The sequence below is a fragment of the Myxocyprinus asiaticus genome, chromosome 20 (genome assembly GCF_019703515.2).
Source record: "Myxocyprinus asiaticus isolate MX2 ecotype Aquarium Trade chromosome 20, UBuf_Myxa_2, whole genome shotgun sequence".
NCBI classification, from domain to species: Eukaryota; Metazoa; Chordata; class Actinopteri; order Cypriniformes; family Catostomidae; genus Myxocyprinus; species Myxocyprinus asiaticus.
This window is the reverse complement of record NC_059363.1, coordinates 27,290,836-27,306,040: the sequence shown is the minus strand read 5'-3', so window position 1 is coordinate 27,306,040 and position 15,205 is coordinate 27,290,836. Positions and strand designations below refer to the sequence as shown.

General features: G+C 38.4%; 1 protein-coding gene across 8 annotated transcripts in view; it reads right to left on the bottom strand.

Moving 5' to 3' along the window:
- Positions 1-291: 291 nt before the first annotated feature.
- LOC127411258 (gephyrin-like) overlaps positions 292-15,205 on the bottom strand; it is a 137,956-nt gene continuing 123,042 nt past the window's right edge. For 4 of the 8 annotated variants that reach the window (XM_051646683.1, XM_051646684.1, XM_051646686.1 and 1 more), the window contains 9 exons: positions 14,930-15,083; positions 14,689-14,810; positions 11,531-11,618; positions 11,023-11,096; positions 10,593-10,657; positions 9,997-10,098; positions 2,589-2,692; positions 2,397-2,493; positions 292-640 (listed from right to left, as the gene is read on the bottom strand). In XM_051646683.1, the coding sequence (XP_051502643.1) occupies positions 507-640; positions 2,397-2,493; positions 2,589-2,692; positions 9,997-10,098; positions 10,593-10,657; positions 11,023-11,096; positions 11,531-11,618; positions 14,689-14,810; positions 14,930-15,083 (940 nt within the window). In that variant the 3' untranslated portion in view covers positions 292-506. The remainder of the gene's footprint in view (positions 641-2,396; positions 2,494-2,588; positions 2,693-9,996; positions 10,099-10,592; positions 10,658-11,022; positions 11,097-11,530; positions 11,619-14,688; positions 14,811-14,929; positions 15,084-15,205) is intronic. The other 4 variants (XM_051646685.1, XM_051646689.1, XM_051646688.1 and 1 more) reach the window with 1 other exon arrangement.

The window sequence follows — 15,205 nt, the reverse complement described above, 5'->3', positions numbered from 1 at the left end:
CTACCGATGAGAAAATAAGCTTTTCAATGTATGTGTGACAGGCGCCAACAGCTGTCTATTAAAATGCTACGGCTATCTATAAGGTCTAGCATTGAACACACAAAGCAATTGCAATGAAAGAACAGAGTTGCTTAATATGATAATATTCATCATTATATTAATAATCATAATAATTATAACAATATATTACAGAATAAATCTCTTATATTTCATATATATATATATATATATATATATATATATATATATATATATATATATATATATATATTTTTTTTCACTTTAAAAGGTATAATATTTTCTGTCTTTGAAATACTATGATGTCTTCAAAGTCATATTTTCATAAATTCACATATTCGTCTTTGTTCAAAATGTTGATTATACTGGATCAACTTTTTCCAAATCAATAAAAACTAGCTGTGCCGTTGCATATTACAGAATAGTAATGATATGTGGACATGCACCACTTTCTTGCTCTTTACTTGGTCTGTCCTCTTAAGATGACATCATAGCCGTCCTATGACCATGACATCCACGACTTCACCCTTGTGCAGCTCCACGTATTGCTCTGTTTTTGGAGGCAACATCAGAAGGCCGTTGGCACTGCGCATGCTCATTAGCCGACTACTCATTTGGTTTCCTGAGAAACAGAGGAGAAAGAGGGTATTACTTGCTATTTACATAGCTGACACTTTTTATCCAAAGAAATTTACAAGAGACTATTTGCAGCAACAGTCCCACATGAACATCCTAGAATAAAGTGTCTCTGTTGATACATTATGGCCATGTTCACACAGCAGCAGAATACATCAGTTGTCAGTCCTGTGTCCGTGTGAACGGAACTGTACTGGACAACTAGTTGTGTCATGTTATTTAATGTGAGAGAGCCACGCAGCACTGTACATGTGTGAGTCTCGTGTGTTTTATGTGGGGTTTCATTAACTCACGGAGACAGAGAAATTAGCTGCTTGTTATCTGAAGATTCAGCCACCGTTTTCCACTGGCTGCTCACGTGCCGTGCGACACAAAAACTGCGCTCTGCACGCAGTTAAAAAGCATTCAAAGCTGCATTATGATCAGATGGATGAACTCGCACCTTGATTGGACTTGTTTATTTAAAAACGTGCCTTCAATTGTGATAAGACATGTCGGTGTTATGGACGTCGCCATCTTTGATATCTACTTTAGTCACTGCTACTATGGTTACAGCTGTTAGAATATGGTTATGACTTTCGTTGTTCATTCATACAGACAGTACTCAAGCTGCTACTGTAAGCTGTTGTATGAACAGGACATTTCAAGACTCACACCTGCAAGTAAATACGGTTGTCAATCCCAAACACTGACTGTATGAACGTAGCCCAGATTGTGATGTCTGCTACCCATTTATTTCACAGACACGTTGCTGGTGCACAACTGAGCATAGTTTCATACATTTCCAGTAAAGAAATGTTAGCAATAAGCCAGAAAATTTGGCTATAAACGGACCCATGAAACTTGCTGTTTCTTTCCCTAAGTGTTTTTTTTTTTTTTTTCCAATTCAAAAACAAAATTACTTTGGATATTAAAACATGTATAAGACTTGTGTATGAATGACATGTACTAGACAAGCTCTCTAGTCAGTGAAAACATGGTCTGGTTCTGAGAGAGGTTCACTGATCCACCATTATTACTGTCACCATTTTGGTGGAAAGGGGGTATTTAACTCTCTAATACTAAACCCCAAAGTATACTTCAGTCAGACGCGAATGCTAGGCATATGCATACAGGACGCATGACGCAAATTTCGTCATCAGCAGAGTGCTCGAGCATTGAATGCGTGATGCCCGATTATTCCAACAGAGCTTACTCTGAATGCGCACAATGTGCATGTGCTTGGAATTATTCACACTAATAAGCAGGTCCACAAGGTGGCAACACTCACCGTTGAACCCTTGCTGTCACGAAGAAGGGCTAGAAGAAGATGCAATCGCTGGTAAACAACAGGAGAGAAAGGTAGACCACAACAGTGGATGTGCATGTCAAGAGCATGTGTGTGAAGAGGTCAGGAAATACCTGCATTTGTGTAACTCGACTATAAGGACTATAAAGACATATTTATGGGTCTCCTGAAGAAAAGTAGTCCAGTATCTCAAGAATTCGTAGCACGCATGTGCCAATCGCCTGTGTATGTGTGCACAGTCATATGAAGTATACTTTGAAAGGCTAGTGTTCGACTGAATGCATACGCTAAGCATTCGTGTCAAAACCAAAGTATACTTTGGGCTTTAATAGTGTTTGTGTTAACAAACCATTAGGTTACTACTACACTTATGAGAGTGTAAGTGCAGTATTGAAGAGGGTAAAACCAAAGACAGAGCCAGAAACAGGGCTACATAGCAATCAGGTTTTTATACCTGTGCTCTGTGCCCAGGGCAGTGGTTCCTGGTGATGCCATGTCAGTATACAGCGATGATACTCTGGACGTGGATCCAACTTTACATCGCAGGACAGCTGCACAGAAAAGGGCACATACTGATGTCATTCCAGTACAACAGAAACACACTGTCAGCCACAGTGTGAGCTTCAGCTTCAGGCGTAATGCTTACCCTGGCTTTGATTATGGTGGGTCTTGGGTCCAGGATCCCCTGCATCTTTCTTAATGCAGGGATGACAAAAAGGTTACAGGTTACAACAGCTGACACTGGGTTACCTGAGAGAGAAAAAGGGAGAGATGACTGTTGAGGTGAAGGCTAAGGGTACACAGATGAAAGGTGTTGGGGCATGGGTGAGGGTCTGGGGCAGAATCTCTGTACAGGAGAGCATATAAGAATCGTGGATCATTCTATTATGGTGGTGTGGAAGTATGTGTGTACTTGCTAAGGGCAAACTAGAGTTTTAGTAAGTAGAGTTGTTTGATGTACTGTAAGTTGTGCTTAGTGTAAACTGGAACCCAGTTTGTCTTCTGAACCATTTATGTCTTTAAAATTTTTACACAAGAGTTTTTGGTGTGGACTTGAGTCCTTTCGACGTCAACTCAAGTGCACACTAAGGAACTGCCCCAAATCAGGTTCAATACAGGGGTCTAGGGCATAGTTCATGTGATTTCCTGTACAGTTCGCAACTGGTTTGAACATTTTCTGGCCTAATTTGTAGAAGTGCACCCCTTTCAATGATGACAAGTGGGACTGATTCCCTGCAAGCAGAGCAGTGAATGCATTTCTTATGGCTGCCTGTCTCCTTAGAAACTGGCTTTGGAAAGCAGCTTGCATTCTTTGCATCTCTTGCAAAGTTTCAGCAGTTCTGTGCTTGTTAACCCTAACCTCTAGCCACGAAGAAAGCAAAGAAAGCTGTAATTATTTGGCCATTCCTACGTAGCTACCTAGCTTGGCGTTGTGACCTGGCTTCAGTGGTAAACAGCTGCCACTAGTACTCAATGTGATGATGCAATGGATTTTTGGAGCCAAATAATGCAACGTGGAATGAAACCAAACTTGTGTTTGGGCAAATCAATTGAATCAAGCTTGAAAAGAGCCTAAGGGGCTATTTAGACCTTGAACGTGTTCTTACCCCTAATAAGGCAAGATGTAGCGCAGCGAATGGGATATAATGCAGGTGTCTTGAAACTCATATTTAAAAGATGAAGTTCTTTTACCGTGACATGACATGGTGACGTTTCTGTGCGCGATGCTTAAATAAAAGCTAAACATGCCACAACATTCGAAGATGTCCAAGTAGCGTATGTTTACATTGAAAAACGATTTAAAATGAGTGTGGATGAATGTAAAAGCGCTTTCGATGTGAACGATCCCTAAAGGGGCATGGAGTTCACCAAGTCGCTATACCGTAGGTTGCTAGTAGGTGTTCATACTCGACCGCTGTATCCAACTGTTTCAGGAAGAGGATCATGTGAGCTCCACTGTCTACACTACCAGTCGATGCATCATGTCAATGTGCATTTGCATGAAGTTGAACTCTGCCCAAATTTGTGCAATGCCAATGGCCTTTATTGCTCATGTTGCCTTAAATTGCCAACTGTCATTAAAACAAATGGCTTCTGATAAGTGTGTTGCTGCAAACCACTGTCAGTGCAAACATCCCTTAAAGTCAAGCACAAGCTACACGACTCATCAATTTTTATTTTTGCAGTCTGTGGATAGTCGTCGGCTGGTCTGCGATTTGAAGTCTCAGATCACAGTGCGTGCTCATCGCTGACAGATTTGTGCGCAATACCAACTAGTCACAGACACTATGATAAAAAAACCTGTTTGAAATTTGTCCGACCAGTCAACAGGTGTGCGCAAGGTATTGTGAAACAGTAGCCAAAACATATTTAGAAAATAAAGAACATCAAAGTGCTCCCCACATCACCCTTCCCTCTGTCTCACCAATATTTTTGCCGCTTTGTCTTTTTTACGGTTCTGTGCAAATCGGTGCAAAAAGAGCCGGAAGTCCCTCTTTCGTGTTGTTTGTTGACATGCTATCACTAACAAGTTCTACCGTTGTTACTAGGGCTACTCGATTTACAGGTTAATTTAGTGCAATTCATTATATGAAAAATGATGTGTTAAAAAAATGTATGCAATTAATCATGCCCCTAAAGCCGTACATAAATTCTGTAATAAGGAATGTTCCTACCATTGCAGCAATGTACAATCTTGATGTGGCAGTAAGGGGCAGTCAGCACACCAGCTGGACAGAGCATAACAGAATTCAGGTATCACGAGGTGTGTTTTGTAACATTTCAAAAAGGGCTGGTCGATATATTGAATATTCACAAAATAATCAAAATGATTTTGCTGACATTATAAAATGAAGTAATATTGTGAATATCGAGATTATTTCAATGTGCTTTTTATTTGGCCATTAAGTTTAATAGAGTGCATCAGTAGATTAATTTCACTGTCCTTCAGGGCTGCACAATTGATCAAAATGGCATCAAAGTGGCAACATGTTCAAATGTGATAATTAAACTGCAAAAGGCTGTGATTAAAGACTAATCGGGTGACACATGCAAGGCTCACGGGCTCGTGTTTTTAGTGCTATTAGAGCAATTCACATGCATAATGAAAGAAAATTACTGCATGTTCAAGCATTCGCGCAGTTCCAAATTTGAGTAACCTCTACAAGTTACAAAGGTGGCTCAGTATAACATAAATGGAGGAGACAACAGCGTGTCACAAGATGTGGACCACTGTAAACTACACACTGCACTTTCAATGTCAAAATAAAATCTTCAGGTTAAGGTTAAAAAAAAAATAATAATTTTATATGTATACACACACAGTGCATCCGGAAAGTATTCACAGCGCTTCACTTTTTCCACATTTTGTTATGTTACAGCCTTATTCCAAAATGGATTAAATTCATTATTTTCCTCAAACTTCTACAAACAATACCCCATAATGACAACGTGAAAGGAGTTTGTTTGAAATCTTTGCAAATTTATTAAAAATAAAAACCAAAAAAAAAAAAAAAAAAAAAAAATCACATGTACGTAAGTATTCACAGCCTTTGCTCAATACTTTGTTGAAGCACCTTTGGCACCAATTACAGCCTCAAGTCTTTTTGAGTATGTTGCTACAAGCTTGGCACACCTATTTTTGGGCAGTTTCTCGCATTCTTCTTTGCAGGACCTCTCAAGCACCATCAGGTTGGATGGGGAGTGTTTGTGCACAGCCATTTTCAGATCTCTCCAGAGATGTTCAATCGGGTTCAAGTCTGGGCTCTGGCTGGGCCACTCAAGGACATTCACAGAGTTGTCCCAGAGCCACTCCTTTGTTATCTTGGCTGTGGAGAGCGCTCTGGAGCAGGTTTTCAGCAAGGATGTCTCTGTACATTGCTGCATTCATCTTTCCCTCAATCCTGACTAGTCTCCCAGTTCCTGCCACTGAAAAACATCTCCACAGCATGATGCTGCCACCACCATGCTTCACTGTAAGGATGGTATTGGCCAGGTGATGAACAGTGCCTGGTTTCCTCCAGACATGACGCTTGCTATTCAGGCCAAAGAGTTCAATCTTTGTTTCTCATGGTCTGAGAGTCCTTCAGGTGCCTTTTGGCAAACTCCAGGCAGGCTGTCATGTGCCTTTTACTGAGGAGTGGCTTCTGATTGGTGCTGCAGAGATGGTTGTTCTTCTGGAAGGTTCTCCTCTCTCCACAGAGAAATGCTGGAGCTCTGTCAGAGTGACCATTGGGTTCTTGGTCACCTCCCTAAGGCCCTTCTCCCCCAATTGCTCAGTTTGGCCAGGCGGCCAGCTCTAGGAAGAGTCCTGGTGGTTCCAAACTTCTTCCATTTATGGATGATGGAGGCCACTGTGCTCATTGGGACCTTCAATGCTGCAGAAATTTTTCTGTAACCTTCCCCAGATCTGTGCCTCGAAACAATCCTGTCTCAGAGGTCTACAGACAATTCCTTGGACTTCATGTCTTGGTTTGTGCTCTGACATGCACTATTAACTGTGGGACCTTATATAGACAGGTGTGTGCCTTTCCAAATCATGTCCAATCAACTGAATTTACCACAGGTGGACTCCAATCAAGTTGTAGAAACATCTCAAGGATGATCAGTGGAAACAGGATGCACCTGAGCTCAATTTTGAGTGTCATGGCAAAGGCTGTGAATACTTAAGTGCATGTGATTTTTTTTGGTTTTTATTTTTAATAAATTTGCAAAGATTTCAAACAAACTCCTTTCACGTTGTCATTATGGGGTATTGTTTGTAGAAGTTTGAGGAAAATAATGAATTTAATCAATTTTGGAATAAGGCTGTAACATAACAAAATGTGGAAAAAGTGAAGCGCTGTGAATATTTCCGGATGCACTGTATATATATATATATATATATATATATATATATATATATATATATATATATATATATATATATTACTTTTAAATAAAACAAAATTAATCCTCAAAATAATAATAATAATTTAGTATTGTTATAATACACTTGACTGGGTCCCACAATAATAATTTTGTATTGTTCAACTGGGTTCCAAAAAATAAGTGAAGTAGTTTTTGTACAGCTTGTTCATTCACAAATTCTTTTTTAGTACAAATATATGAATGTAATAATGCTTTTTTATTAAGCTATTATGCATCATTGTATATAAAATATAAATATAAAAGTGCATATCAATGAAAATGATGTAATCTCATTCACCTTTGTGTTCATTTAGAGAAAATCTGTGGGGGAAAATGGCTTTATTATTTTCAAATAGATTTTTATTAAATGCCTTTAAATTATTGAATCTAACTGGCTACAATGGCTGTTTGGATGAAATGATGGTTCCTCTGATTTAAATGAAAAAATTCCTTTTGGGCAATTTCAGAGCAAATACATAATTATTGAGATATATAGCGAATATTGTCAATAAGCTGAAAAATATAGAGATTTTTCTAGCCATATCGCCCAGCCCTATTTCAAACTACATTTAACTTGACACAGCATCCTAAAAATACAGAACTTGTGACCAGAGACACTGTAAACCACTGAAACGCAACGCAACTAAAGTGAGATGCCCCAAAAGCATCCGTCTGATGCATGAGTGCATAGACCAAATATTACAAATAGCTTAGACCAAAGTAAGCCAATAATAGGATTATGTTCAATGATATGGGAATAAAAATAATATTTTCACCTTTAAGCCACTTTTTGTTTTGTAGAAATGCTTAAGTTGTCTGCTCTGACAATATATCTAATGTATATGAATTAACTGAATTATAATATTTATTATATATTACATTCATTATTCTTTTAACTTTTATATGCAAAATTATGTTTATTTGGTGGTTTTCTGAGTAAATATTGTGATTAAGCAATTAATCGGCACACCATGCAATTCATTCAATTAAAACTTTTAATCGATTAACAGCCCAAGTTGTTACATACTGCACGTGAGTTTGTATGTAAATAAATTTAGGGAACGTACAATAGCTGCTTCAGTCAGGACCGTGTGGTTTTGCAACTGATACACCCAGTCTGCGATCAGTTTTGTAGTGTGTGCAACGACATGATCGAAAACAAAATACTGTGAGTCCTTAAGTGTGCACTTTGTTTAAGACTCCTCTCTTACAAGTCAGGTGTACCATCCTACCAAATTCTGTGAAGGAAGAATAGTGTGTGCGGTGGAGAGGTGTCCTTTAACACATCATCAGGAAGGGGCATTGAAAGTAAAAGGAAGACAGGACAGGAGAGGGAATGGGGCAAATATTCAAATATTTCAGACAAACAGCAGTTTCAAGACACTAAGCAACATCACTGTACACAAACGGTAAGGCTTTGGGAGGTTGCAACAGAACTAATTAGCTACAACGAGCAACACAGACCCAAAATAAAGCATCCTAAAAACACAGAACTTATGACCAGAGACGCTGTAAACTATTGAAACACAATGCAACCAAAGTGAGATGCCCCAAAAGCGTCCGTCTGATGCATGAGTGCACAGACCAAATATTACAAATAGCTGAGACCGAAGTCAATAATAGGATTATGTTCAGTGATACGGGAATAAAAATAATATTTTTACCTTTATACCAGTTTTTGTATTGTAGAAATGCTTAATTTGTCTGCTGTCACAATATATCTAATGTATATGATGTAATGTATTTTAATTAATTGAATTATAATATTTATTATATATTACATGTATTATCCTTTTAACTTTTATATGCAAAATTATGTTTATTTGATTGTTTTCTGATTAAATATTGAGATTAAGCAATTAATTGGCACCCCATGCAATTCATTCGATTAAAAATTGTAATCGATTGGGGGGCCTGGGTAGCTCAGCAAGTATTGATGCTGACTACCACCCCTGGAGTCACAAGTTCGAATCCAGCGTGTGCTGAGTGACTCTAGCCAGGTCTCCTAAGCATCCAAATTGGCCCGGTTGCTAGGGAGGGTAGAGTCACATGGAGTAACCTCTTCGTGGTCGCGATTAGGGGTTCTCGCTCTCAATGGGGTGCATGGTAAGTTGTGCATGAATCACAGAGAGTAGCATGAGCCTCCACATGCTGTGAGTCTCCGTGGTGTCATGCACAACGACCCAAGTGATAAGATGCACGGATTGACAGCCTCAGAAGCGGAGGCAACTGAGACTTGTCCTCCGCCACCCAGATTGAGGTGAGTAACTGCACCACCACGAGGACCTACTAAGTAGTGGGAATTGGGCATTCCAAATTGTAAGAAATTTTTTTTTATTTTTTTTATTGTAATCGATTAACAGCCCAACATACAGCTTGTGAGTTTGTATGCAAATGCATTTGGGGAATATACAGTAGCTGCTTCAATCAGGGCTGTGTGGTTTTGCAACTGATACACCCAGTCTGCAATCAGTTTTATAGTGTGTGCATTGACATGACCGAAAACAAAATACTGTGAGTCCTTAAGTGTGCGCTTTAAGATTCCTCTCTTACAAGTCAGGTGTACCATCCTACAAAATTCTGTGAAGGAAGAATAGTGTGTGAGGTGGAGAGGTGTCCTTTAACACATCATCAGGAAGGGGCATTGAAAGTAAAAGGAAGACAGGACAGGAGAGGGAATGGGGTGAATATTCAAATATTTCAGACAAACAGCAGTTTCAAGACACTAAGCCACATCACTGTACACAAACGGTAAGGCTTTGAGAGGTTGCAACAGAACTAATAGCTACAACGAGCAACATAGACCCAAAATAAAGCAAAAATACAAAGCTTCTCTCAGAAAACAGAACAGAAAGTCACATTTGAAAATCAGAACAAAAATATTATATCCCATTTTTATTCCTCCGTTACACTTATGATCCATTTCATTATGTGTTTTTGAGGTTGTTTTTTTTTTTCTGGTTTGGCATCTGACGTCTATAATAATTCTAACATACTGGTCCCAAATGAGCCCAAGTGCAATACAAAGAAATGTTTCTGGTTTTGAAAACCAGTTCTTTAAGATTTTGTGTCAAATTTTAAGTCCATTTCCGTTTTCTGAGCTCGGGCTGAAGACAGGGCATATTTCCTGGATTAAGAGCACCTACTTCTACGCGAGGGAGGAGGCACAGGTAGTCTGCTGGCCTCGCTGTCACTCAGGGGCACTGCCTCCAGAAGAGTCGCCCCTGTGTCTCTGTAGGTGAGATTACCTTCAAAGGGGAATATAGAAATTGCCACTGTCATCACTGCCTCAAACCACCTGTTTTCCGAAGGCACAAGGTGGGAGCACAGTGCGCTTGGGGCAGGGGCAAGCTTGGGGAAGCTGACCGGGCAAGTGGGCAGTTGGCAAGCAGGGAGATGTGGGGCACAGGTTTGCAGAAGGGTATACAGGTGGGCAACTGTGAGCTGCTTATATTTTTTTTGGAGGGGGAACATTTAGTTTAGAAATCTGGAGAGAACTTCATAGTTAGAATGAGCAAAGTTGTTTTAATTGGATCAATGCATATGTGGGAAAAATCAGCTGTTTGTGTTTGTGTATGTACGTGTTCTTGTTTGTGTGAATGGTATACATTTTAGTAAGTTCATCAGAGTATACATCAGAGTAAGTTCAACTGAAACATTCTGCACGTTGAAAAAAAATTGCACCATTCAGTCACACACATACACACTCACAATTTTAAACACATAGTACAATATACAGTACCTGGTAGGGCAAAGATCAGTTTTCTGGCACCATCAATGTCTAAGGTGGCAAATGTAGTAGGCAAACTGCAATTAAAAGGAAAATAAAGCGAGTACATCAAAAGTCTGCATCCCAGGGTCAATCCAAGCTATTTTCAAGAATAGAGTAATGCGACAATTAAAGTAATAACATTTCTAAAATAACAAATAGCAATGATCTTCAGCTCTTTCTGTCTATGCTGTTCTAGTCTATTATTATGATGATATCAGCGTTTTCAGAATTTTCAGAAAAAACAATCGTGACAACAACTTGGCTGCTTTACATGTCGGTCAGACCCCTTCCTCTCTCCCTAAGTGGGCAGATCTTGACTGGAGCATACTATGATGTGAACCAGACTTTGAGTGAGTCTGGCTCTGTAAGACCATATTACTCTGATCAGCAACTCACTCACCCTGGCTTCATAAACACTCGGCCAAAGTGGATCTGGGCATGGAGGTCTATATCCAGTACTTGCTTCAGGTAGTCCTGCAGGGAAAAAGAGATTTTAGTTGTGAGTAAAAGTGTTTGTGTTTTCCTCTCATGTAGGACAACATATCTACTCCAGCGTGTCCGACAGTACCACACGGCAAAGTGAAACATTGGGTAATTAAAGAGCTCTAATTAGTAGGTTGGAAAATCTGGGCAAAGACCCAGAGTAAATGGCCAGATTAACAAATGCTGCTTTGTGGCAAGAAACAAGTGATAACACCAGATGGCAGTAAAACACATGGCGGCTTGTGCTTTAAAGTGTTTTGGTCAGAGATCATGTTGCCTCTGGGTAAACTGATGTTATCCTCAATTTGACATCAAACACATTGATCAGTGAGACTGCATTCCTCTATTGAGGTGCTCAGAGGTTTCGAGCACTGTCACTACCCTTTATAAAGGTAAAACGCTTTCGGACATGCCAATTTACTTACCTTCTCACCCATGGACACGCCCCCAGAAGTGATGATGACATCAGCACGACTAATTCCCTCATTTAGGGCATTCAGCAGGTCGTCTGGGCTGCAGGATCAAATTAAATTTGAAATTAAAAATTTAAATAGTTCTAAAATACGTTCATCATTTTAGAAGACAAGTCCACAACCATTTTTAGACCAAGGACAACTTGGTGGATAGTGAAATGGAGAAGGGACACCCTGTTGTACAGTAGGGCTGAAACTATTAGTTGACGGTATCGACAATCTGTCGTGGGGACGCTCGTCCCTCGAGCGCACGCTTGCTGCAGCTAGATTATAACGTGATGGCTCGTGACTTATTGAATCATAATATATGTGTCACTGTGCATTTCTTATCGTGAAGAAAATTGGCAATACTGTATGCAGCTTTATTAATAAGAGAGAGTTTTTTGTTTTTTTTGGAGTGTTAAAGATGGATTGAATTGAACAGAAAGGTGAGAGAGGGTAGTCTTCACCCCATTATACACTGCAACAAAATACGTTTTTGATTTGTTTTTGTTTTGGCTTGTTTTCCAATATGAATATCTAAAACTCCTTTAAAACAACATACATTTTCTTTAGCAGCTATACTGCAGAAGAAAATTTTTTATCTGAGAATGTTGAATATAATATAAAAAATACAAATATTTTAAAATATCTAAAAATCCTTTAAAAAAAGATGCATTCACCTGAGAAGCAGCATATAAGATGTTTAGACTTGCTTTTAGAGAATAGATCTTGAATATAAGTATATTTTGTCTTTGCTGCATTCACAGAAGTATAACCAAGTGAAAAAATACACTTATATACAAAATACACTTATATTTAAGATCCATTCCCTAAAAGCAAGTCTAAATATCTTATATGTTGCTTCTCAAGTAAATGTATCTTGTTTTAAGGATTTTTAGACCATTTTAAATGGAAAAAGACAAAAACACTTGATAACAATAGGATTTATTGCCGTGAATTTCTTTACTGAATTAAACTTTTTTTATTTGCAGCCCTATTTTACAGTTTATTGCATAAAATGTAATGCTACATTTGAAGACTGGCCAATAATAACATGAAAATAGTGCCACACTAAAGGTGTTGTAAGCGATTTTAGCATTCTGAAGCTTTCACGTGACTGAGCTGTTGAATTAGCCATGCTCCCTCATTCCAAAACCCTGCCCTCCAAAGATCATTTTGAGACCAAAACAGAGCAAAATAGCAGCATTGTTTGTTCCTGTGGTTGTCAACAGTGACACAATAGCACCCTCAAATGACAAACATTTTGAATCACAGCCTCAATGATCCGCTTCAAATACAACACTATGAGAACGAGCAAAATGACTGACAGGTAAAAAGCGTCAATGTCCACGGACACAGTTTTGTTTGCTGTTTACAAAGTCTACAGCTGTCACAAAGACCGGTGAGATATCTCAGGACACTTATTTCATATCTTTAAGGGAGTAGGAATATTTTTGCCTATTTTCCATGAAAAAAAAAAAAAAAAAAAAAAAAAAAAATCGCTTACAGCACCTTTAATGTATTTGCATAGTTTGTTAAAATGCTAACATTGCAAAGTTATTAAAGGAATAGTTTACCCCAAAATGAAAATTTTCTCACCCTCATGCCATCCCAGATGTGTATAACTTTCTTTCTTCTACTGAACACAAACAAAGATTTTTAGAAAAATATCTCTGCTCTGTAGGTCCTCACAAAGTAAGTGAATGGGTACCAAAATTTAGAAATGCAATTTTTTACACCATGCCAGCTTCTATGTCTATATTCATGGCGGGAACCAGGTTTAGTTATTTAAAAATAGAGTTAAATAAGGTGTTTAAGATTCATTTTTCCTAAAAACCTTAAAACTAAATTTGGATTCACTTGATTAAATACCTTTTCAAAAGAATCCAGAAGCAATATAATAGGTTTGGGTGAGAAACAGATCAATTTTGAAGTCCTTTTTATTATAAATCTCCACTTTCACATTCTTCTTCTTGTGTTTTTGGTGATTCACATTCTTAGTGCATATTGCCACCTACTGGGCAGGGAGAAGAATTTATGGTAAAAAAGGACTTAAATATTGATCTGTTTCTCACCCAAACCAATCATATAGCTTCTGAAGACATGGATTTAACCATTTCAGTTTTATGGATTACTTTTATGCTGATTTTATGTGCCTTTTTGAGCTTCAAAATTTGCATTATATGGACCTACAGACCTGAGATATTTTTCTAAAAATCTTTGTTTGTGTTCTGATGAAAAAAGAAAGAGGGTGAGTATATGATGAGCGAATTTACATTTTTGGGTGAACTATACCTTTAAGCTAATCATTACTAATGTGCAGAGCCAAATACTTATAAATTATATTTAAATTCAACTTAATACATTTTAATGTGGGAGAGACATGGAATACTGAGCTGAGATTCAGCCTCTTAACTTTAGCTTTGGTTAAAGTTAACTTGCAATGTGCACATAAAATTAACATTTTATTTACTGCATATTATCATTGTTTCACAAAAAATAGTTTAAGATCAAACATTAAATGGCGGCCCCCTCGCACTACCATCATGGACCCCCTGTCAAAAAACCCTGGTATAATATATGCATAATATATAAGATAATAAAACAAAAAAACGTTTTTCCTTGTTTTAACTATAAAGCTCACTAAGTTTTGTTGAATTAAGTTTAAAATGAGAAAAAGAAATTGCCAATGGGGTTAGAAAAATAAACTTAATTCAAGATATATTCTTTGAAAACAAGCCTATATAGCAATTTTGCAAGACAAAAAATACTGATTAAGAAAATTATTCTTGCAGTGTACCCATTACAAACAGTTTGGTGAAGTTCTAAATGGTTGTTCTCACACATCTGTATTGATGAAAGAAATGTTACTTCTACATTGGATAATAAAATTATGTGAATCTAACAACAATGGTCTGAATGAGCTGTATAGTGCAAATACTACCAAGCATTGAACTTAGGATGTAGACAATTGCCGTAAATTCTGCTGACACAAAGTTTGATCCTATATCGATTCTAATACGTGTGCTATAATCTCCAGAGGAATGCTGAGGTTAGAAAATCTAGACATGGGCAAAGCTGACTGTGTGTTTGCGTGTAGGAGTGGGTGGAAAGGGAGGGATGCTGACTTGTCTCCGACGATGCCGAGGTTTATAGTGGGGTAGCCGTGCTCCTGGATGGTGGCCAACAGCGTGGATCGGTTACTGTCCCTGATCTTGCCTGGGTGGAGGTCATCCTCCGGGTTTAACAACTGCATACATACATAAACACGTTCAAACACAAATAATGATGAGCGAAAGAGAGTAACAAAGTAACATAAATACCACAAATAAAAAAGAAAACAATGACCCTGTGAAAACACTGTCCTACCTCATTGCCGGTAGACATGACTGCTACAACTGGGAATTTCTGCACCTCCACTTCTGTGACTCCTACAGTGGCCAGGAGGCCGATCTCAGACGGACCCATGTGAGTGCCTTTAGCCAGCACACACTCTCCACGCTTGATATCATGACCTATAGGTCTTTATTTGTCAGACAGGAAAGTAAGGAAAGCGAGATGTCAGTCTTAATATCACCAGTTTTATTTAAATCCCAGAAACTCAATTATGTCCACATGAAAAAGATGGAACATGGACTTGAGGCT